Raw genomic sequence first — 15,176 nt, 5'->3', positions numbered from 1 at the left:
CTGCAAGGTGTTCCTTGCCAAACCCACTTTGTCCTGCAGGTAGGGAACCTGAACTAGGGATGCAAATTATCGATTAATTCATTAATCATTAGTTGATAATCTTATCGATCGACTTTCGATTAATTGATAAGCGGCGTTTTTCACCTGAGTTTCAGTGCTTCAATAGGGCCTTTATAAATATCAGCTTAATAGTTGAGTTATTATAATACATTACATTATGATAATTCTATTCTATTATACATTCCTCAAGTAATTATGCATTAGGAAAAGAAAGCAGAAAAGTTTTTTTATGGTATAACAAAATACATTCTTTAATTTAAAACAAAGAAATAAATTATGGACTGGCTCAGTTCTTGCATTTGAAACAGACATAAAAAAAAGAATAGAAGAAATTAAATAGAGAGCCAAACAGAATATTATTGAGCCTATAGATTATGAAGAAACTGCATCTAGGCTATTACAAGCTCTATAGCCAACACAACTCTCTGAAGTTTAACTCGCGCTCACGGTAGTGAGGGATAGAGTAGTTACATTCTTAATGGCAAGCCATCAGGCAAAGGTAAGCTAGCCCGCTAACGAGCTAGGTATATAATATCATTAAGCCTGAGTGAGCTAGTCCGCTATCAAGCTAAATAGCCAACTCAACTCTTACTTACTTACTTACTAACTCTCATGAGCCAAACTCGCGGGCACACGTTAGCGCGGGAGTAGACAGAGATATTCACATTCATAGCAAGATGAGCTAGCCCGCTAAAGAGCTAACAGCTAACCTGAGTTTTAAGCCTTAACTCGCGGCAGTAAGCGAGAGAAGGTATAATACAGTGTAGCTGTGATTTTAGGTTGACCAGGTGAACTGGTGGTGCAAGACAGCAGCATGCACGGTGTTGAAATGATAACTGAGTGAGCTAGTGGAACTATTGTTTTTCAATACCGCATTACACAGAGAACATTTGACTTCTTTGCCTTTGTTTTCAACCGGTCTCTCGCGCTAGCGCCCTCTAGCGATTAATCGACTTTAGATTAATTGTCGATCAAAATGTATTAAAGTCGATTAATCATTTGCATCCCTAACCTGAACACATTAATGGAGGTAATGAAACATTGAGAATTGAGAAGTGAAATGCCCTGGAGCAGAGGCCATACCAGCACGGTCTTACATTTGTACCTACCTGGGTTGAGGGCAACCAAAAACCATACTTGGCTTTGTTACACTGTTATGTTTTTTCTTCAGATTATATTATTATATTTCCCCCCCATGCCAAATCAAAACAAAATGACCCAACATTAAGCTAAAATTAAATGTGTCCCAAAACTTTGTATCAATATAAAAATATACGTTTTATTAACACTTATGCTGGCTATGTGACAAAAGCGACCGATAGTTCCAAAAGCACAAATAACATGGCATGTTTACTGAACCATGGGACTTTATTGTTAAGTCTAGTCCAGTTTGGTTCAAGGGTCAAAAAAACATAAAACTATATTAAGTGCTGAACTTAGATGATTCAGTTATAGCTTTTGAGTACATAAATGTCCTTTAAGAAATGAACATTCAGACCAGGCAACTTTGTTATATTCACAGAATGAGATACAGTGATAACCATTTAAAAATCAGAGCATTTAATACAAAGACAAAGAATGTGTATTTACAACTGTTTTTAAATATGAGACCTACTGTATTACAACCAGAAAAACTTTGTTTTTTTAAACAGCATTGTGATTCACACTCCCCAGCCATTTGTGCAGCAAAATGCTCATAACACATCGATAGTGTACAGTGTCCGTTAGAAGCATTGGGCTCATAGCACATATATGGTGTAGAGTGTCCACTAAGCGCATTACAGCTGTAGAGCAGTCCTCATTCATCATAGTGCAGTGATGACAGGAACTTGTCAACGTCCAAGTCGTCTGGAAAAGAATCCAACAGCCTCTTCTGTTTCTGGGGAGAAAAAAGAACACTGTAACGTATCGGCTATTAAAACTGACCCCCTTTGCAAAACTCATTCACTTCCTCACACATTCATATAAATATTCAACAAAGCCTGTCATCACACAAGAGCAGGATTATGTGTGTGTGCGTCTTTAGATGGGGGGTTAAACGCACTTTAGCCTTCTTCTTGCTGCTGGATGCGTCAGCAGGGCTGGGCTTGCGCTTCTTGCTCTTGGACACGGCCGTGGGGGCGGCGGCCTCCTCCTGGCGTAGGCTGTCCTTCAGCGGCCCCCCGGTGCGCGCGGCGCGGGACAGGATCATGAGCGTGTGGGCGGCCATGTTGATGCTGTTCTCGCTGCCCGTCTCACTCGCTGGGCTGCAGGCGGGCAGCTCAGGCGTGGCCGGTGGAAGAAGGTGGCGCGGTGTGCACTCTGCGTCTCGGCCCGGTCGCTGCCTACCTGGCGTACGGAGGCAATCCAGAGAGTCTTCGTGCAGGCGGCCCAGGCCGGGAGTTCTAGGCAGGGGCAGATCCAGGCAGCCCAGCCCTTGCTTCTTGGGTGGGGTTGCGGTAGGGTGGAGGCCCTGGATGTCCTGGAGCATCTCGGCAGCTTGTTTGGTAAGAGGGCTAGTCTTGCTCAGGGCCTTGCAGGGTGCTCCTGAGGCAGCTGGAGTGGTCCGGGAGGTCACCGAGACAGGCTCCTGAGGAGCCGGGGGGGCAAGATGGGGCCTCTCCTTCTCCTTCTCCATCTCCTTCTCCTGGTGGGCCTTCTCCTTGTTGGCAGTGACAGGAGTGGCCTCCTGTGGGGTCTCCTGCTTATCTGGAAGGCCATCTTGTCCATTAAGCGTGTCCTGTTTGCCAGACTCCTGTCTGTCCCTCTTGGCTCCGCTGGAAACCGTCCTCGGCCTGTGTGACTGCTCAGAGCCTGTGGTGTTCAGGTCCACATCGCTCGATGCGCTTCCTGTGTCCGGTTTCTCAGTCATGTGTGACTTCCTCCTGGACTCGGAGCGTGTGCTGTGCCCATGTTGGGCCGCTGCTGGCCCTGTGGGAACTTCAAAGCTGCTGCTGGTTGTGTTCATGTCCTTCACACCCGATGGATCCCTCCCCCAGGAATCCCTGTTCTGAGGGACGATGAAGGCCGAGGGCTGCGGAGTTTTGTCCTCCACCCGGACCGTCTCCACCCTCCTCTTGGCCCTGTTACCTCCAAGGATGATGGGTTTGGGGGTGAGCGCACGCACCACATCTCTAATAGTCTGTTTGTCGGTGGGGGTCGTGCTGGTGGGGGCCAGGCTCCTGGTCTGTTTCCCAGTGGGGGGGGTGCTGGTGGGGGCCGGGCTCTTGGTCTGTTTCCCAGTGGGGGGGGTGCTGGTGGGGGCCGGGCTCCTGGTCTGTTTCCCAGTGGGGGGGGTGCTGGTGGGGGCCGGGCTCCTGGTCTGTTTCCCAGAGGGGGTGGGGGTGGTAGGGGCAGGGCTCCTGGTCTGTGTGGGGCTCTGGCAGGCTGCAGGGGCTGGGGTTGGAGCTGCTGGCAGGGCTGGTGTTGGAGCTGCTGTAGGGGCTGGGGTTGGAGCTGCTGTAGGGGCTGGTGTATTTGAAGAGGGAGGGTCGAAGCAGAGCATCCTCACATAGCCTCCAGTCTTCATGCTCTCTGTGCTCGGAGAAGGCAAAGGCACCGTTGCCTTCTGCACTGGACCAGCACCAGACTTGACTGTTTTACCTGAAACCAACTAATTCTTAAATTACTGTTTTCAACAAGTTAAGGAATTAATACTTTTCATATCTTACCACCATTTTAAAAACCAGTATCAGTAAGTAAAAAGAGTCAAATATCTGAAATAACCAGCTGGATTGTACTAGCATAATGTTTCAGTTTGTATAGTGTTGTAGAAGCCATGTGGAGAACTGAATAACTTCCTCAGAAACACACAAAGAGTTATCAGATCAATCTCAGGCTAAAGCCTTTTCCCACTAACATCACAAGAAAAAGCCTCACCAGGGTTGCTGGCATCATGTCGAGGGGCCAGTTTGGGTTTTGATACAAGGGCTGCTGAATGGGCCACAGATGTTGTGCAGGGCAATGTTAGTACCTTCAAAAAGATAAACACACAGTATGTGACTTGTTCATTTCTAATAATAGTTTTGAAGATGCATCTCTTTGGATTTAATCTCTTTCTTTCTACTATCTTGGAAACACTAAAACTATGATACACATAAATGAAAACCATCAGAACAAGTAGGGTCACCAAATACCATGTTAGCATGTCCGAAAAAGACGGGATAGATGGCATCTAAGGGTTTGCTGTGTAATAACACAACATGTTGAACATTAGCATGTTAAATCTAGCCTATTCATAAAGATAGTGTGCCAGTAATCACAGATGCACTCCATTGCCAAAGTCTAATTCATTTCAGACATCCCCCTAGCCTGACGATGTCATACTCATAATTGTAGTCAGAATATGAGTCTGAGACCGAACTCTTGGCCTGTGATTATGGGGCGTGTTTCAACGAACCAGGAAAGAAAATTCCTCTTCGCTGAATTGGATACCTAGAACCAATCAGAGCAACGTAGTATTACCATGATCTGACAGATTAAACTTTTACCTGATCCCGTAGGAAGGACGGCAAAAACATCTTTTCAATCGACAAATGCCTTGATCGCGTTTCTCTGTTCCTCTTTCAAAATGAATGCGCTGTCAATATCTGCTGAGATATGCCTGCTCACGTTACTTAATTAGCACTCAAGGCTAGAAGCTACCATTAGTTTCAATGATTTTTTTGGCCAACGTGTTAGCATAACCGATCAATAATGGTCTAGAGTGCTTTAGTTAGGACCTAAAATCCTCGGCAACACTCGTTTTGCGTATACACAACTAACCGAGTCAATGTAGACATAAAAAAGTCGTGTAGATAGCTTAAATCATATAAAATATGTCCCACTAAGCTCCCGAGACGGCGCCATCTTTGTTCGATGTATATTCCGGTATATTCTATCTATATCTGTCCATCAACGTATAAAGCCCGCCCTTACAATTTGATTGGTTTAGATTGCTTTCTCAACCTTTTTGAAACGTTAAATCTCTCCCAACTAGCTCGATTCCAGACTGAATCTCCCAGACCAAAAATGTTGTGGGCGGAGTTCAGGCTGGTATCCAGGCTAACATCCCCCTGCATCAACCAATTAAAATAGGTATATAAATAAGGTCATACATATCCAAGATCTGTGCAATTGGACAGAACATACAATGGACTACAAACCTCAGGAAAGCGTTTGTTTTAGGGATGCAAATGATTAATCGACTTTAGATTAATTGTCGATCAAGAGGTTGCTCGATCAAAATGTATTAGTCACGATTAATCGCTAGAGGGCGATAGCGCGAAAGACCGGTTGAAAACAAAATGAAGCGGGCGAAAAGAAGTGCGGTGTGGGACCACTTCAACATTGTTAATTCAGGCAAAGAAGTCAAATGTTCTCTGTGTAATGCGGTATTGAAATACAATAGTTCCACTAGCTCACTCAGTTATCATTTCAACACCGTGCATGCTGCTGTCCTGCATGGCACCACCAGTTCACCTGGTCAACCTAAAATCACAGCTACGCTGCATTATACCTTCTCTCGCTTACTGCCGCGAGTTAAGGCTTAAAACTCAGGTTAGCTGTTAGCTCGTTAGCGGGCTAGCTCACCTTGCTATGAATGTGAATATCTCTGTCTACTCCCGTGCTAACGTGTGCCCGCGAGTTTGGCTCATGAGAGTTAGTAAGTAAGTAAGTAAGAGTTGAGTTGGCTGTTTAGCTTGATAGCGGACTAGCTCACTCAGGCTTAATGATATTATATACCTAGCTCGTTAGCGGGCTAGCTTACCTTTGCCTGATGGCTTGCCATTAAGAATGTAACTACTCTATCCCTCACTACCGTGAGCGCGAGTTAAACTTCAGAGAGTTGTGTTGGCTATTTAGCTTGTAATAGCCTAGATGCAGTTTCTTCATAATCTATAGGCTCAATAATATTCTGTTTGGCTCTCTATTTAATTTCTTCTATTCTTTTTTTATGTCTGTTTCAAATGCAAGAACTGAGCCAGTCCATAATTTATTTCTTTGTTTTAAATTAAAGAATGTATTTTGTTATACCATAAAAAAAACTTTTCTGCTTTCTTTTCCTAATGCATAATTACTTGAGGAATGTATAATAGAATTATCATAATGTAATGTAATATAATAACTCAACTATTAAGCTGATATTTATAAAGGCCCTATTAAAGCACTGAAACTCAGGTGAAAAACGCAGCTTATCAATTAATCGATAGTCGATCGATAAGATTATCAACTAATGATTAATGAATTAATCGATAATTTGCATCCCTAGTTTGTTTTGATTTTATTTGATAATTTTTTAAGGAATTATTAGGAATGCACGATAATATCGGCACGACATCGGCAGATAAAAGCTTCAAAACGTAATTATCCGCATCGGCAGATATGAACATTTCTGCCGATGTACCTGGCCGATAAGGTGAAATTCAAATTATGCGCACGCGAAGCAAATGTTTAGGTTGCTATGATGAGCAACAACAACGTAATTCAACACGTCAGATTTTGTGGCAGTACTTCACATTATCAGAGGATGTTGACAAAATGGCTATTTGTCAGGAAACTTTTCAGGAGATGGAAGAGGAGACGACAGCTTGGCCGTAACAAAGGTTGCATTCATAGATGCAGACCACCCACGTGCAACGCTTTGCAACATAATAGACATTAATAAGTTGCTAGTTAGGTAGACAACACTAGCCAGTTAGCTTGCATGCTACGTGACCAGCAAAGTAGATGATCTCATCTGGCGGGATGTGAAAGTTATGTCACGCTATCTGTACATGGCTTACTTTTGCATATATGGAATTTATATAGCTAACTTGACAATAATGTTACAAAGATTAGTCTAGAAATCCTAGATGGGACGTTATAAAACTCTAAGTCAGTTAACCAACGTTAGCTTGCCAAGTTAGCCAAGTTGCATTTCTAGAGTGTAGTTGTTCAAGTTCAAGGAGGTACTGTTCAAGTATGAAAATTGTGACGTGAAGATATAAATAAATATGCCAATATTTGAAATAATTTCAATAGTTTTCATGAGTGAATGTCTATTTCTAAAATGATACAAATCAAGTTTTTTAATGTCACGTACCTACAGCAATACCCTATCATAAGAACAGATTAATTCTAGTACAGGTGAGACTTTTCAATAATTAAAAAGCTGAGGTGTATATATCGGTATCAGCAATCGGCCAAAATGAGCTTGTAAATATCGGCATATCGGATATCGGCTAAAATTGTGCATCCCTAGTAATCATGTTGTTGCAAAGCCAAATCCAAAGGCGGTGGCAGGATGGGAAAAAGCCTGGTGAAAATGAATAAGATCGAAAGCAGGCCTATCCCTTATTTAATACAATTTGTACTTATACATTTTGATACTTAAAAGTTCAACTTATAAGATAAACCAATTGGGCCCATCTGTCATCCATTCATAACTGATTGAGGTCAGCCATTGATCAATGACTAAGTGAGGCCGATGCCAAATGGCTTTGAATAGGGCTGCAGCAGTACAGACAAGTCCTCAGCACTAAGAGTGCCACCTTGTGGGACCGCAAAAGAATCCCTTACATTTAGGAATGAATAAGTATAGTGTTCTGAAATGGCCATTCTAGATGATGACTTGAAGCGTGCCGTCCATGCTAGGCTGCCATGTTTGTATTCCCAAATGTATGAACCTGTCTAATTCTGTTATGATGCAAATGGCCTATTTTCTGTTTATCAAATAAAACTTATTTCACTGCTGAAATATTACTTTTTCCATGTACTATTATATATATATATATATATATATATATATATATATATATATATATACAGCCGCGGAAAAAATTAAGAGACCACTTTGAAAAAAGTATTAGTTTTTCTTTTTTGACTATTTATTGGTATGTGTTTGAGTAAAATTAACACTTTTGTTTCATTCTATAAACTACTGACAACATTTCTACTGAATTTCAAATAAAAATACTGTCATTTAGAGCATTTTTTGCAGAAAAATGACAATTGGTCAAAATAACAAAAAAGATGCGTTTTTTCCAGATATTGATTTCTGATCTCTTCCAAAGTTAAAGCATTAGTATTGTTTAGTTTAAGAATCTATATGAACTTGTTTTCTTTGCATTATTCGAGATCTGAAAACATTTCATTTATTTTGCTATTTTGACCAATTGTCATTTTTCTGCAAATAAATGCTCTTAATGACAATATTTCTATTTGAAATTTGGTAGAAATGTTGTCAGTAATTTATAGAATAAAACTAAAATGTTAACTTTACTTTAACTCATACCAATAAATAGTAAAACCAGAGAAACTGATAATTTTTAAGTGATCTCTTAATTTTTTCCGCGGCTGTATATGAAGTTGCTGAAACCCCCAACAATTTATAAATGAAAATTATGAAAATGATCAGGGGTGCCCAAACCTTTTCATACGACTGTATATATGATCAGTGCAGAGGTCTGGGTGTTTCGGAATGGTTTCCTCGTTCTTGCGTGGAGCGATACAAAACGTGTGTACTGAGGACATGATCCTTTTCCAAGCTGCGCAAAGCTACGTAAACTGCATAAGTAACTGATGCAGTGCGGGTAAGAGCCATTCATAAATTGTTCTGTCCATCAACGTATCTGCCCTGAACGTGAATTGACTCCATAGTGTCCCAACCACTGCTTTGGTAAGAGTCTGGATAAAAGGAAACAAATAGCACATACCTGGTTGGGAACAACAGTGAACTTCCCAGTGTTACTCTGACCCATCACAGACACGGGCACGACCACATTCTGCACCATGGACTGGATTGGTGATGATATGATGAAGGTTGAGCCTGCTAGGTTTGGAGAAAACAACCAGTATTTAATTCAATTCAACTCAATTGAAATTGTGTCATGGTGCTTGACAAAGCCAAGAGCCTGAACCCCCTAGTGCAGGCAATAAGACTTTACAACACCTCAAAACACACACTGATAGTGTTGCTCCTCACCGTATGACTGTGGTACTGCCCGTGACCGTGGTGGTGTAGCCAGAACTTGGGGCAACGTGGTCACCTGACCCTGGACTGCCGGAGCACCTGGAACCACCATCACGCTGGACTGGCGGTCTCCTGGCACCATCTGGTCTGTCACTACGAAGTAGCTGCTGGGGCCACTGAAGCCGGCACCGGCTGGAAGCAGCTGGAAGAAGCCCGGCTCCTTGGGGCCATCTCCAGCACCACCAGGGGCCAGCTGAGGGCCATCCTGACTGACCTCAGTCCTCTGAAGGCAGCTGACTGCCTGGACTGTCTCCTCAGGGGTCACCCCGGAGCTGGGGGCAGACAGCAGCACACCCCTGGCTGGGGACTTGGCCGGGGAGGAGAGGTATATGGTGGGGATGCCCTCCTCACTGATGCTGGACACAGCCTGGCTGAGCGTCAAATCTGTGGAGGGTTTCTCCTGCTCCTGTTCATCACTCACTATGATCTTCAGAGAGACTATCTGATTGGGGTCCGTCTCCACAGCTGAGGAGGACGAGGGGGAGGACACAGCAGCAGGACTAGCAGCAGGACAAGCAGCAGGAGCCAATGGGAGCACAGAGCTGACACCTGACCCCCTCACACGGTCTGGCAACTGGGATTTCTGTTTGACTTTCCTTCCTTGGGTACGGTTCTTAACTGGGGAGGAGGACAGAGGGCCCTGTTCTCCGACATACTCTTTGTTAGTGTGAGGTCCACTCAGCACCTCTGGTGTCTTCTCTACAGGGCGATGAGCACCTTGCCCTTGCACTGACTCTAGCTGCACCTCATGTCCTGCTGTGGGTCCAGAGGCCAGACTGCTCAGAGGGAGGCTAGGTGCGGGTCCAGAGGCCAGACTGCTCAACGGGAGGCCAGGTGTGGGTCCCAGCAGTTGGCTGCTGCCTGCTGTAGCTGGAGGCTGTCCTGGACTTTGACCTTTGCTGGCCTCAGGCAGTTCCTGAGTCAAAGGCACTGAGTTTGTCTCAGGTGCCACAGGGCTGTCTACGTCCATACTTACTTCCTCCTCAGCGGCTGTGCTACTGCTGGCTTGTGAGGCGTGTTTAGAGGCTCGTGTGTGTCTCCTGCTACCCCTCTGCTTTGGGTCTAAAGTTGCCCCTCGGCCTGGGGACGGGCTCTCAGAGGCTGGCAGGCTGGGAGTCAGGGCTGAAGTAGGATTCTTGGATGCATTTGAAGACGGGGTGGACTTCCTCTTGTTCTTGGCCTCTTGAGCTCCTCTCGTCTTTGACTTAGGTGCAGATGAAGGCTCTGCACAAGATGTGGAGTCTTCCTGCACAGGACCTTTAAAATGAAAGACAATTGGTCAGGGGAATAGGAATGGTCTTGGTTATGTTTATGAGCTCATCTCTACAGAAAGTTGGTGCACACATAACACCACAGCAGGAGTAAATCTACTGCCATTACTTGTGTCAACAACATCCGCTAGCTCCTCCATAAAAGCAATCTCCTGGCCGTCCTGGTCTCTTTGGCCTCCTTCCATCTCCTCAGTGCTGCTTGTTCTACCTTTTCCTGGAAGAATCAAAAGTCATCAGGTTGCAGCTAACCATAACCCCTTAATATAAACGCACTTTCCAGAAAAACAGAAATAGGACAAACTGTGTTTTGGCATCAACTATGACAAAAACAAGACAGCAATGATCACTACGTATGTCCTTGTTTGTCCCTGAGGACTTACCGTAGTCAAAGAGGTCAAAAAGAGCCTGGAAGGCAGGGTCCGACTCAGTCTGCTCCAAAATGTCATGAATGGCAACATCTGACATGTGGATCTCCCCCTACATTAAGGAGTAAACAGTCAAGTCCCTACTACATGGATCTCAAAGGGCAGTGGCCTGTTTAAACAGATAAGGAAAGGCATATTACCTGAAGGCCCAGAATTTCATCAATTGACGGGTCTTGATCTACTGAGCTGCATGCTGCTTTTGAGGCTTGGGGACTATTGTCACTAAGCAGGAAATCAAAGATGAAGCCATTTTAGACAGCGCATTTCAAGATTCACATTAAAGATGGCACAACTACATCTACATTAAAGATTGGCACAGCTAGGGCCATTTTCTGGAATTTTCTTTTTTTACCTGGCAAGTATTTTGTTAATATTTTCAGCGAGCTTCTCTTGTAGTGAACGGTCCTTCAGGATCTTGTCACGGGCATTATCTATTACCATTTGCTGTGAAAGTAAAACAAGTAAACATGAAAGCTCTTGCTGACCAAGTGACTTAAAGGTGCAGTGTGTAGACTTTAGTGGCATCTAGTTGCTGGGAGTGGTGAGGTTGCTGAATTGAAATCTCCCTTTCCAAACATGTAGAAGAATGTACGCTGGCCCCTCAAGTGCTATAAAAAAGTGAAAGACCCTCTATAGCGACAGTGTTTTGGTTTGTCCCTTTTGGGCTACTGTAGAAACATTGTGGCGCACATCACAGACTCCGTTGAATAAAGACCCACTCCTTATGTACATATGAAGGGCTCATTATTATTATAGCTTGTTTTAATACTATATTCCATTTCTGTTAACAGATCCCCCTATAACCTACACATTTTAAAGGTTTAAAATGTGAAACATAAAAACACACCACAAACAAAAAACACTCACTGGGAAATTCTCAGAGCCCCCTTCTTGGCTTTGTCCCTCTTGAATTAGGCCGCTGGTCACCAGGCCGGCCCGTGTGCTTCCACTCCCTGAAGCCAGGCATACCCCCCTTCTTCTTGGCGAATCGCTGAGATTCAGAAAGCAAATTGGAGGCACAGTGACCCAAAGTTTGCCAGCATGTTATTAATGACGCTCTATGCAGTTGTAAAACACATTCGTTTTTGTTCAGTTAACCCACTAACAAATGCTCCTGTTAAGTCCAGTGTCTTACCACTTTCTGCGTGCTGGGGATAACGGTCCTGGGGTAAATCTCTGGTCAGGAACAATAATTTGCAGTGGGGTGTTGTCTAAAAGAAAGGCGGTAACACACCACATCATCACTTCACTATAACCCATGGGATTAAGACAGAGCTCACCCTTCTAGACTCTTCCATAGCACACCACAAACATTAAGAATGTTTACAATGAAAATGACTGAGGGATGGGAAAAGGAGACAGAAATTGCATATTCATTCTTACGGCTCAGGTTGATGGACAGGCGGGTCCCATCCTGAAGATGACTGAAAGCCAGAGGTGAGGGCCGCAGCTGCTGGGAGGAGATGCACACAGGGGTGGAGTGCTCTGGGTCTATGTGCGGGCTGGGGATGGGGCTGGGGCTGGGGCTGGACACACATGGGATGGGAACCGCTACACTCACACCACCAGGAATGGGAGACGCCAGAGGGCTTGACAGGGCCCTGTGCCTCATGATGCCATTTTTTGTACGCACTGTAGAAATGAACAAAAACTATTTATTTATTTATATATATAAACAAAATGAACACCCATCTATTACTAAGTCAACTAAAACATTCAAAATGTATCAGTTCCTACCAAATCCTTGCAGGAATGTCCCTAATTAAATGACATCCATATTGATTTTTGGAGAGGAACTATAATCAACATTTTCTCTTCCAGCATATCCCACACAGCAGTTAGCCAACACAGGGTGTGTGGAACAGTTTTGTTTACTACTGAAGACAAGTCCAATCTACCTGCCTGATTGAACTTTAAACGACACTCTGACCTCTTTCTCCAAAGGGGATTGGAGGTGGTATACACACATTAGGGGCTAGAGTGAGAACACTGGTCATAAAGTATGGTGATTAAAGTCATTAGACTACTTACTCCTCTGGCTTGAGTAGACAATTGGAGAGTTCTGCATACATCTGGGGGGAATAAACGAGACATCCTTTAATGTAAGCCCTAAACAAAACAGAGACAAGCTATGGGAGTATGATGAGTATGTCCTACTTGATCTGGTTAAGAGTGACATCCAGCTTCTTCCATAATGATGTCAACATGGCAGGAACCTGATTCTCTTCACTTATTTCTGTGAGAAAACAATCAGGACACTAGGAAACTTGTATTCACTCTTCACTCTCCACCCAAGACATCACATTTAGGACTTAATATAAATCATAAAATGTTGTCTCCAGAGCTCAATACATACCCTTTGTTTTGGCAGCTACATATTCATTCAAAATAGTTTTCAAGTTCTTTCCAAAAAGAGACTGCAAAATAATGGCATAAAGTGTCTTGGTCATTCATTTTTTGTATGTATGAGCACATCAGTAACGTTACTGAGCATTAACAGCAAACTGATAACACTACTTTTGTACACACTCTTTAATACTTACAAACACACAGGCTGGGATAAATCCATCCTCTGTACTATGCTCTGCATACTCTTTCAGATTGGGGCTCTCCAGCATGAATGCTCTACTGGCGGCACTGAGACCCTCTTGTTGCAGATACCCTGTTGGCACGTACACGCACATCAGCTATGTTTACAACATTGAACTGTATATCTGGTAGCTGAACAATTTGGTGGTCGCGTTAACAATAGCGACCTAAACATCATTGCTGCCCATCAGAAAACAGATTGCAAAGATGACATGTCAGAAGCAATTTAACTTAAAGTTAACATTAACGATCGGACACGATGCCTGTGGCACCCAACGAAAGAAATTAGCATAGTATAGTATCAGCAAAAACGAACTAAGAGTAGTTAGCTGCAACACAGAGACGCTCTCTCCAGCACAACCTCATTGAAGATGTGCTTCTCCTCTACCTTCGAGGTTTTTCGCGTATAAATTAAAGAAACAACAAATATTGCGTTTCTTTAGGTGTCTAGTTGACGTTACCAAAAAACAACCAATGTCAAAGACTAGCTAGCATTTGGCTAACTAACGGGCTAGCGTTACTCAAGGAGAGGAATCTGCAAAAACAAGAGGTAGTAGTTTGTCTTACCAAGAACAAGTCGCGCAATATCAGATGGTAGCAACATGATTGAATGTCTCGCTAATGTTATGACTCTAACAGAATCACATTGTCAACTTAATCTGGCCTACAATTGCAGACAACTGTTTCCATTAACATCTTCGTATACTATAACATTATAGCCAGTCCCAAATCCGAAAACGCGCGGAAACTCAGCTCATATCACCCGGAACTTGGCAAGTATTTGTAAGAATTGCATTATGGGGAATGAAGTTTAAAATCTGCTTTAAAAGTCCAATATCAAGTATTTTTTGTATTAGTTGGTAGTACAGATGCACAAACAATATCCCATTAATGTCGAAATCTTACAACAAACATCAAGTAGGAGTTTCAAAGGAATATTTAATCGAGGGTATTTGGAAATAAAAACCTCGACATGATATGAAACTAGCAGCGTTCTGTGAGCAACTATAGTCAAATGAGCTCGAGCAACTTCTGGTTACGATTTTTCAAAATAAAAGCGCCTTATTAACCCCGTGTCTCCTTAACTGTCAGAAATATTGATTTCATAGGAACATCAAAATGGGTTAAAAACGATTCACTGATGTTACAAAAGTATGATTTTCTTGTTTAAATATATGGAACACTGACTAAACCGGACATTTTGCAATTATTATAGTAAGAAACAGTAAAACACACCACAATCTGCTAATAAAAGGATTATACCTCCATTAAAGTTGGTTGAACATGTTCAGTACACTGTAAAGAAAGGGTAAAATATGTTTAACAGTAATTATTCTGGTCATTCACTGTGAAATAACACTTTAAACATAGGCTTTCATTGAGACACAATCTTTAGTTTCATCAGCATAGTGTGATATGTGTCATATGGTCCTGCAAATGAAAGCACTGCATTTTCGCCTGTTTGTAGGCCTATGTTTAAAGTATTGTGGATCATTCAGTGAGGTAAATCTCAACTACTTCTCACATTTTATTTAAGGTGTGGAGTGTCCTGAACATATTCCACCCCCTTTTATGGAGACACAATCTTTTTTTTTAGTTGCTCACAGAACGCACAGTTGCGCACAGTTGCTCACAGAACGCTGCGTTGCTAGCAGAACGGAAACTACCTTGTGGCAACGTGAAAATACAGTCAACAACGGATGTGCTGGAGGGCAGCTATGCAAATACCTTCAAAAACAAAGCCCGCGTTTATTTCGAGCTGTATTTTAACAATAATTGTATCTATTCATGTTGTGTATTAGTGAATTATATTTGTGTCAATAATTAATGCATACATTGTAGACATAAGACCAACACCAT

General features: G+C 43.0%; 1 protein-coding gene across 1 annotated transcript; it reads right to left on the bottom strand.

The window, feature by feature from the left end:
- Positions 1–1,858: 1,858 nt before the first annotated feature.
- npat (nuclear protein, ataxia-telangiectasia locus) lies at positions 1,859–14,005 on the bottom strand (the record flags this gene model as incomplete). Its single annotated transcript, XM_080845100.1, has 17 exons — positions 13,884–14,005; positions 13,271–13,389; positions 13,084–13,144; positions 12,885–12,963; positions 12,759–12,799; positions 12,111–12,359; positions 11,863–11,938; positions 11,595–11,718; positions 11,080–11,171; positions 10,868–10,949; positions 10,683–10,779; positions 10,412–10,516; positions 8,984–10,288; positions 8,715–8,827; positions 3,919–4,012; positions 2,105–3,642; positions 1,859–1,939 (listed from the first exon to the last, which is right to left on the bottom strand). The coding sequence occupies exons 1-17, from the start codon at positions 13,918–13,920 to the stop codon at positions 1,859–1,861; spliced, it is 4,293 nt and encodes a 1,430-aa protein (XP_080701226.1). The 5' UTR covers positions 13,921–14,005.
- Between the last annotated feature and the right edge of the window lie 1,171 nt (positions 14,006–15,176).

Source organism: Sprattus sprattus, assembly GCF_963457725.1.
Source record: "Sprattus sprattus genome assembly, chromosome: 9".
NCBI classification, from domain to species: domain Eukaryota; kingdom Metazoa; phylum Chordata; class Actinopteri; order Clupeiformes; family Clupeidae; genus Sprattus; species Sprattus sprattus.
Note: the sequence above shows the minus strand (reverse complement) of the source record. Positions and strands in the feature narration are given on the sequence as shown.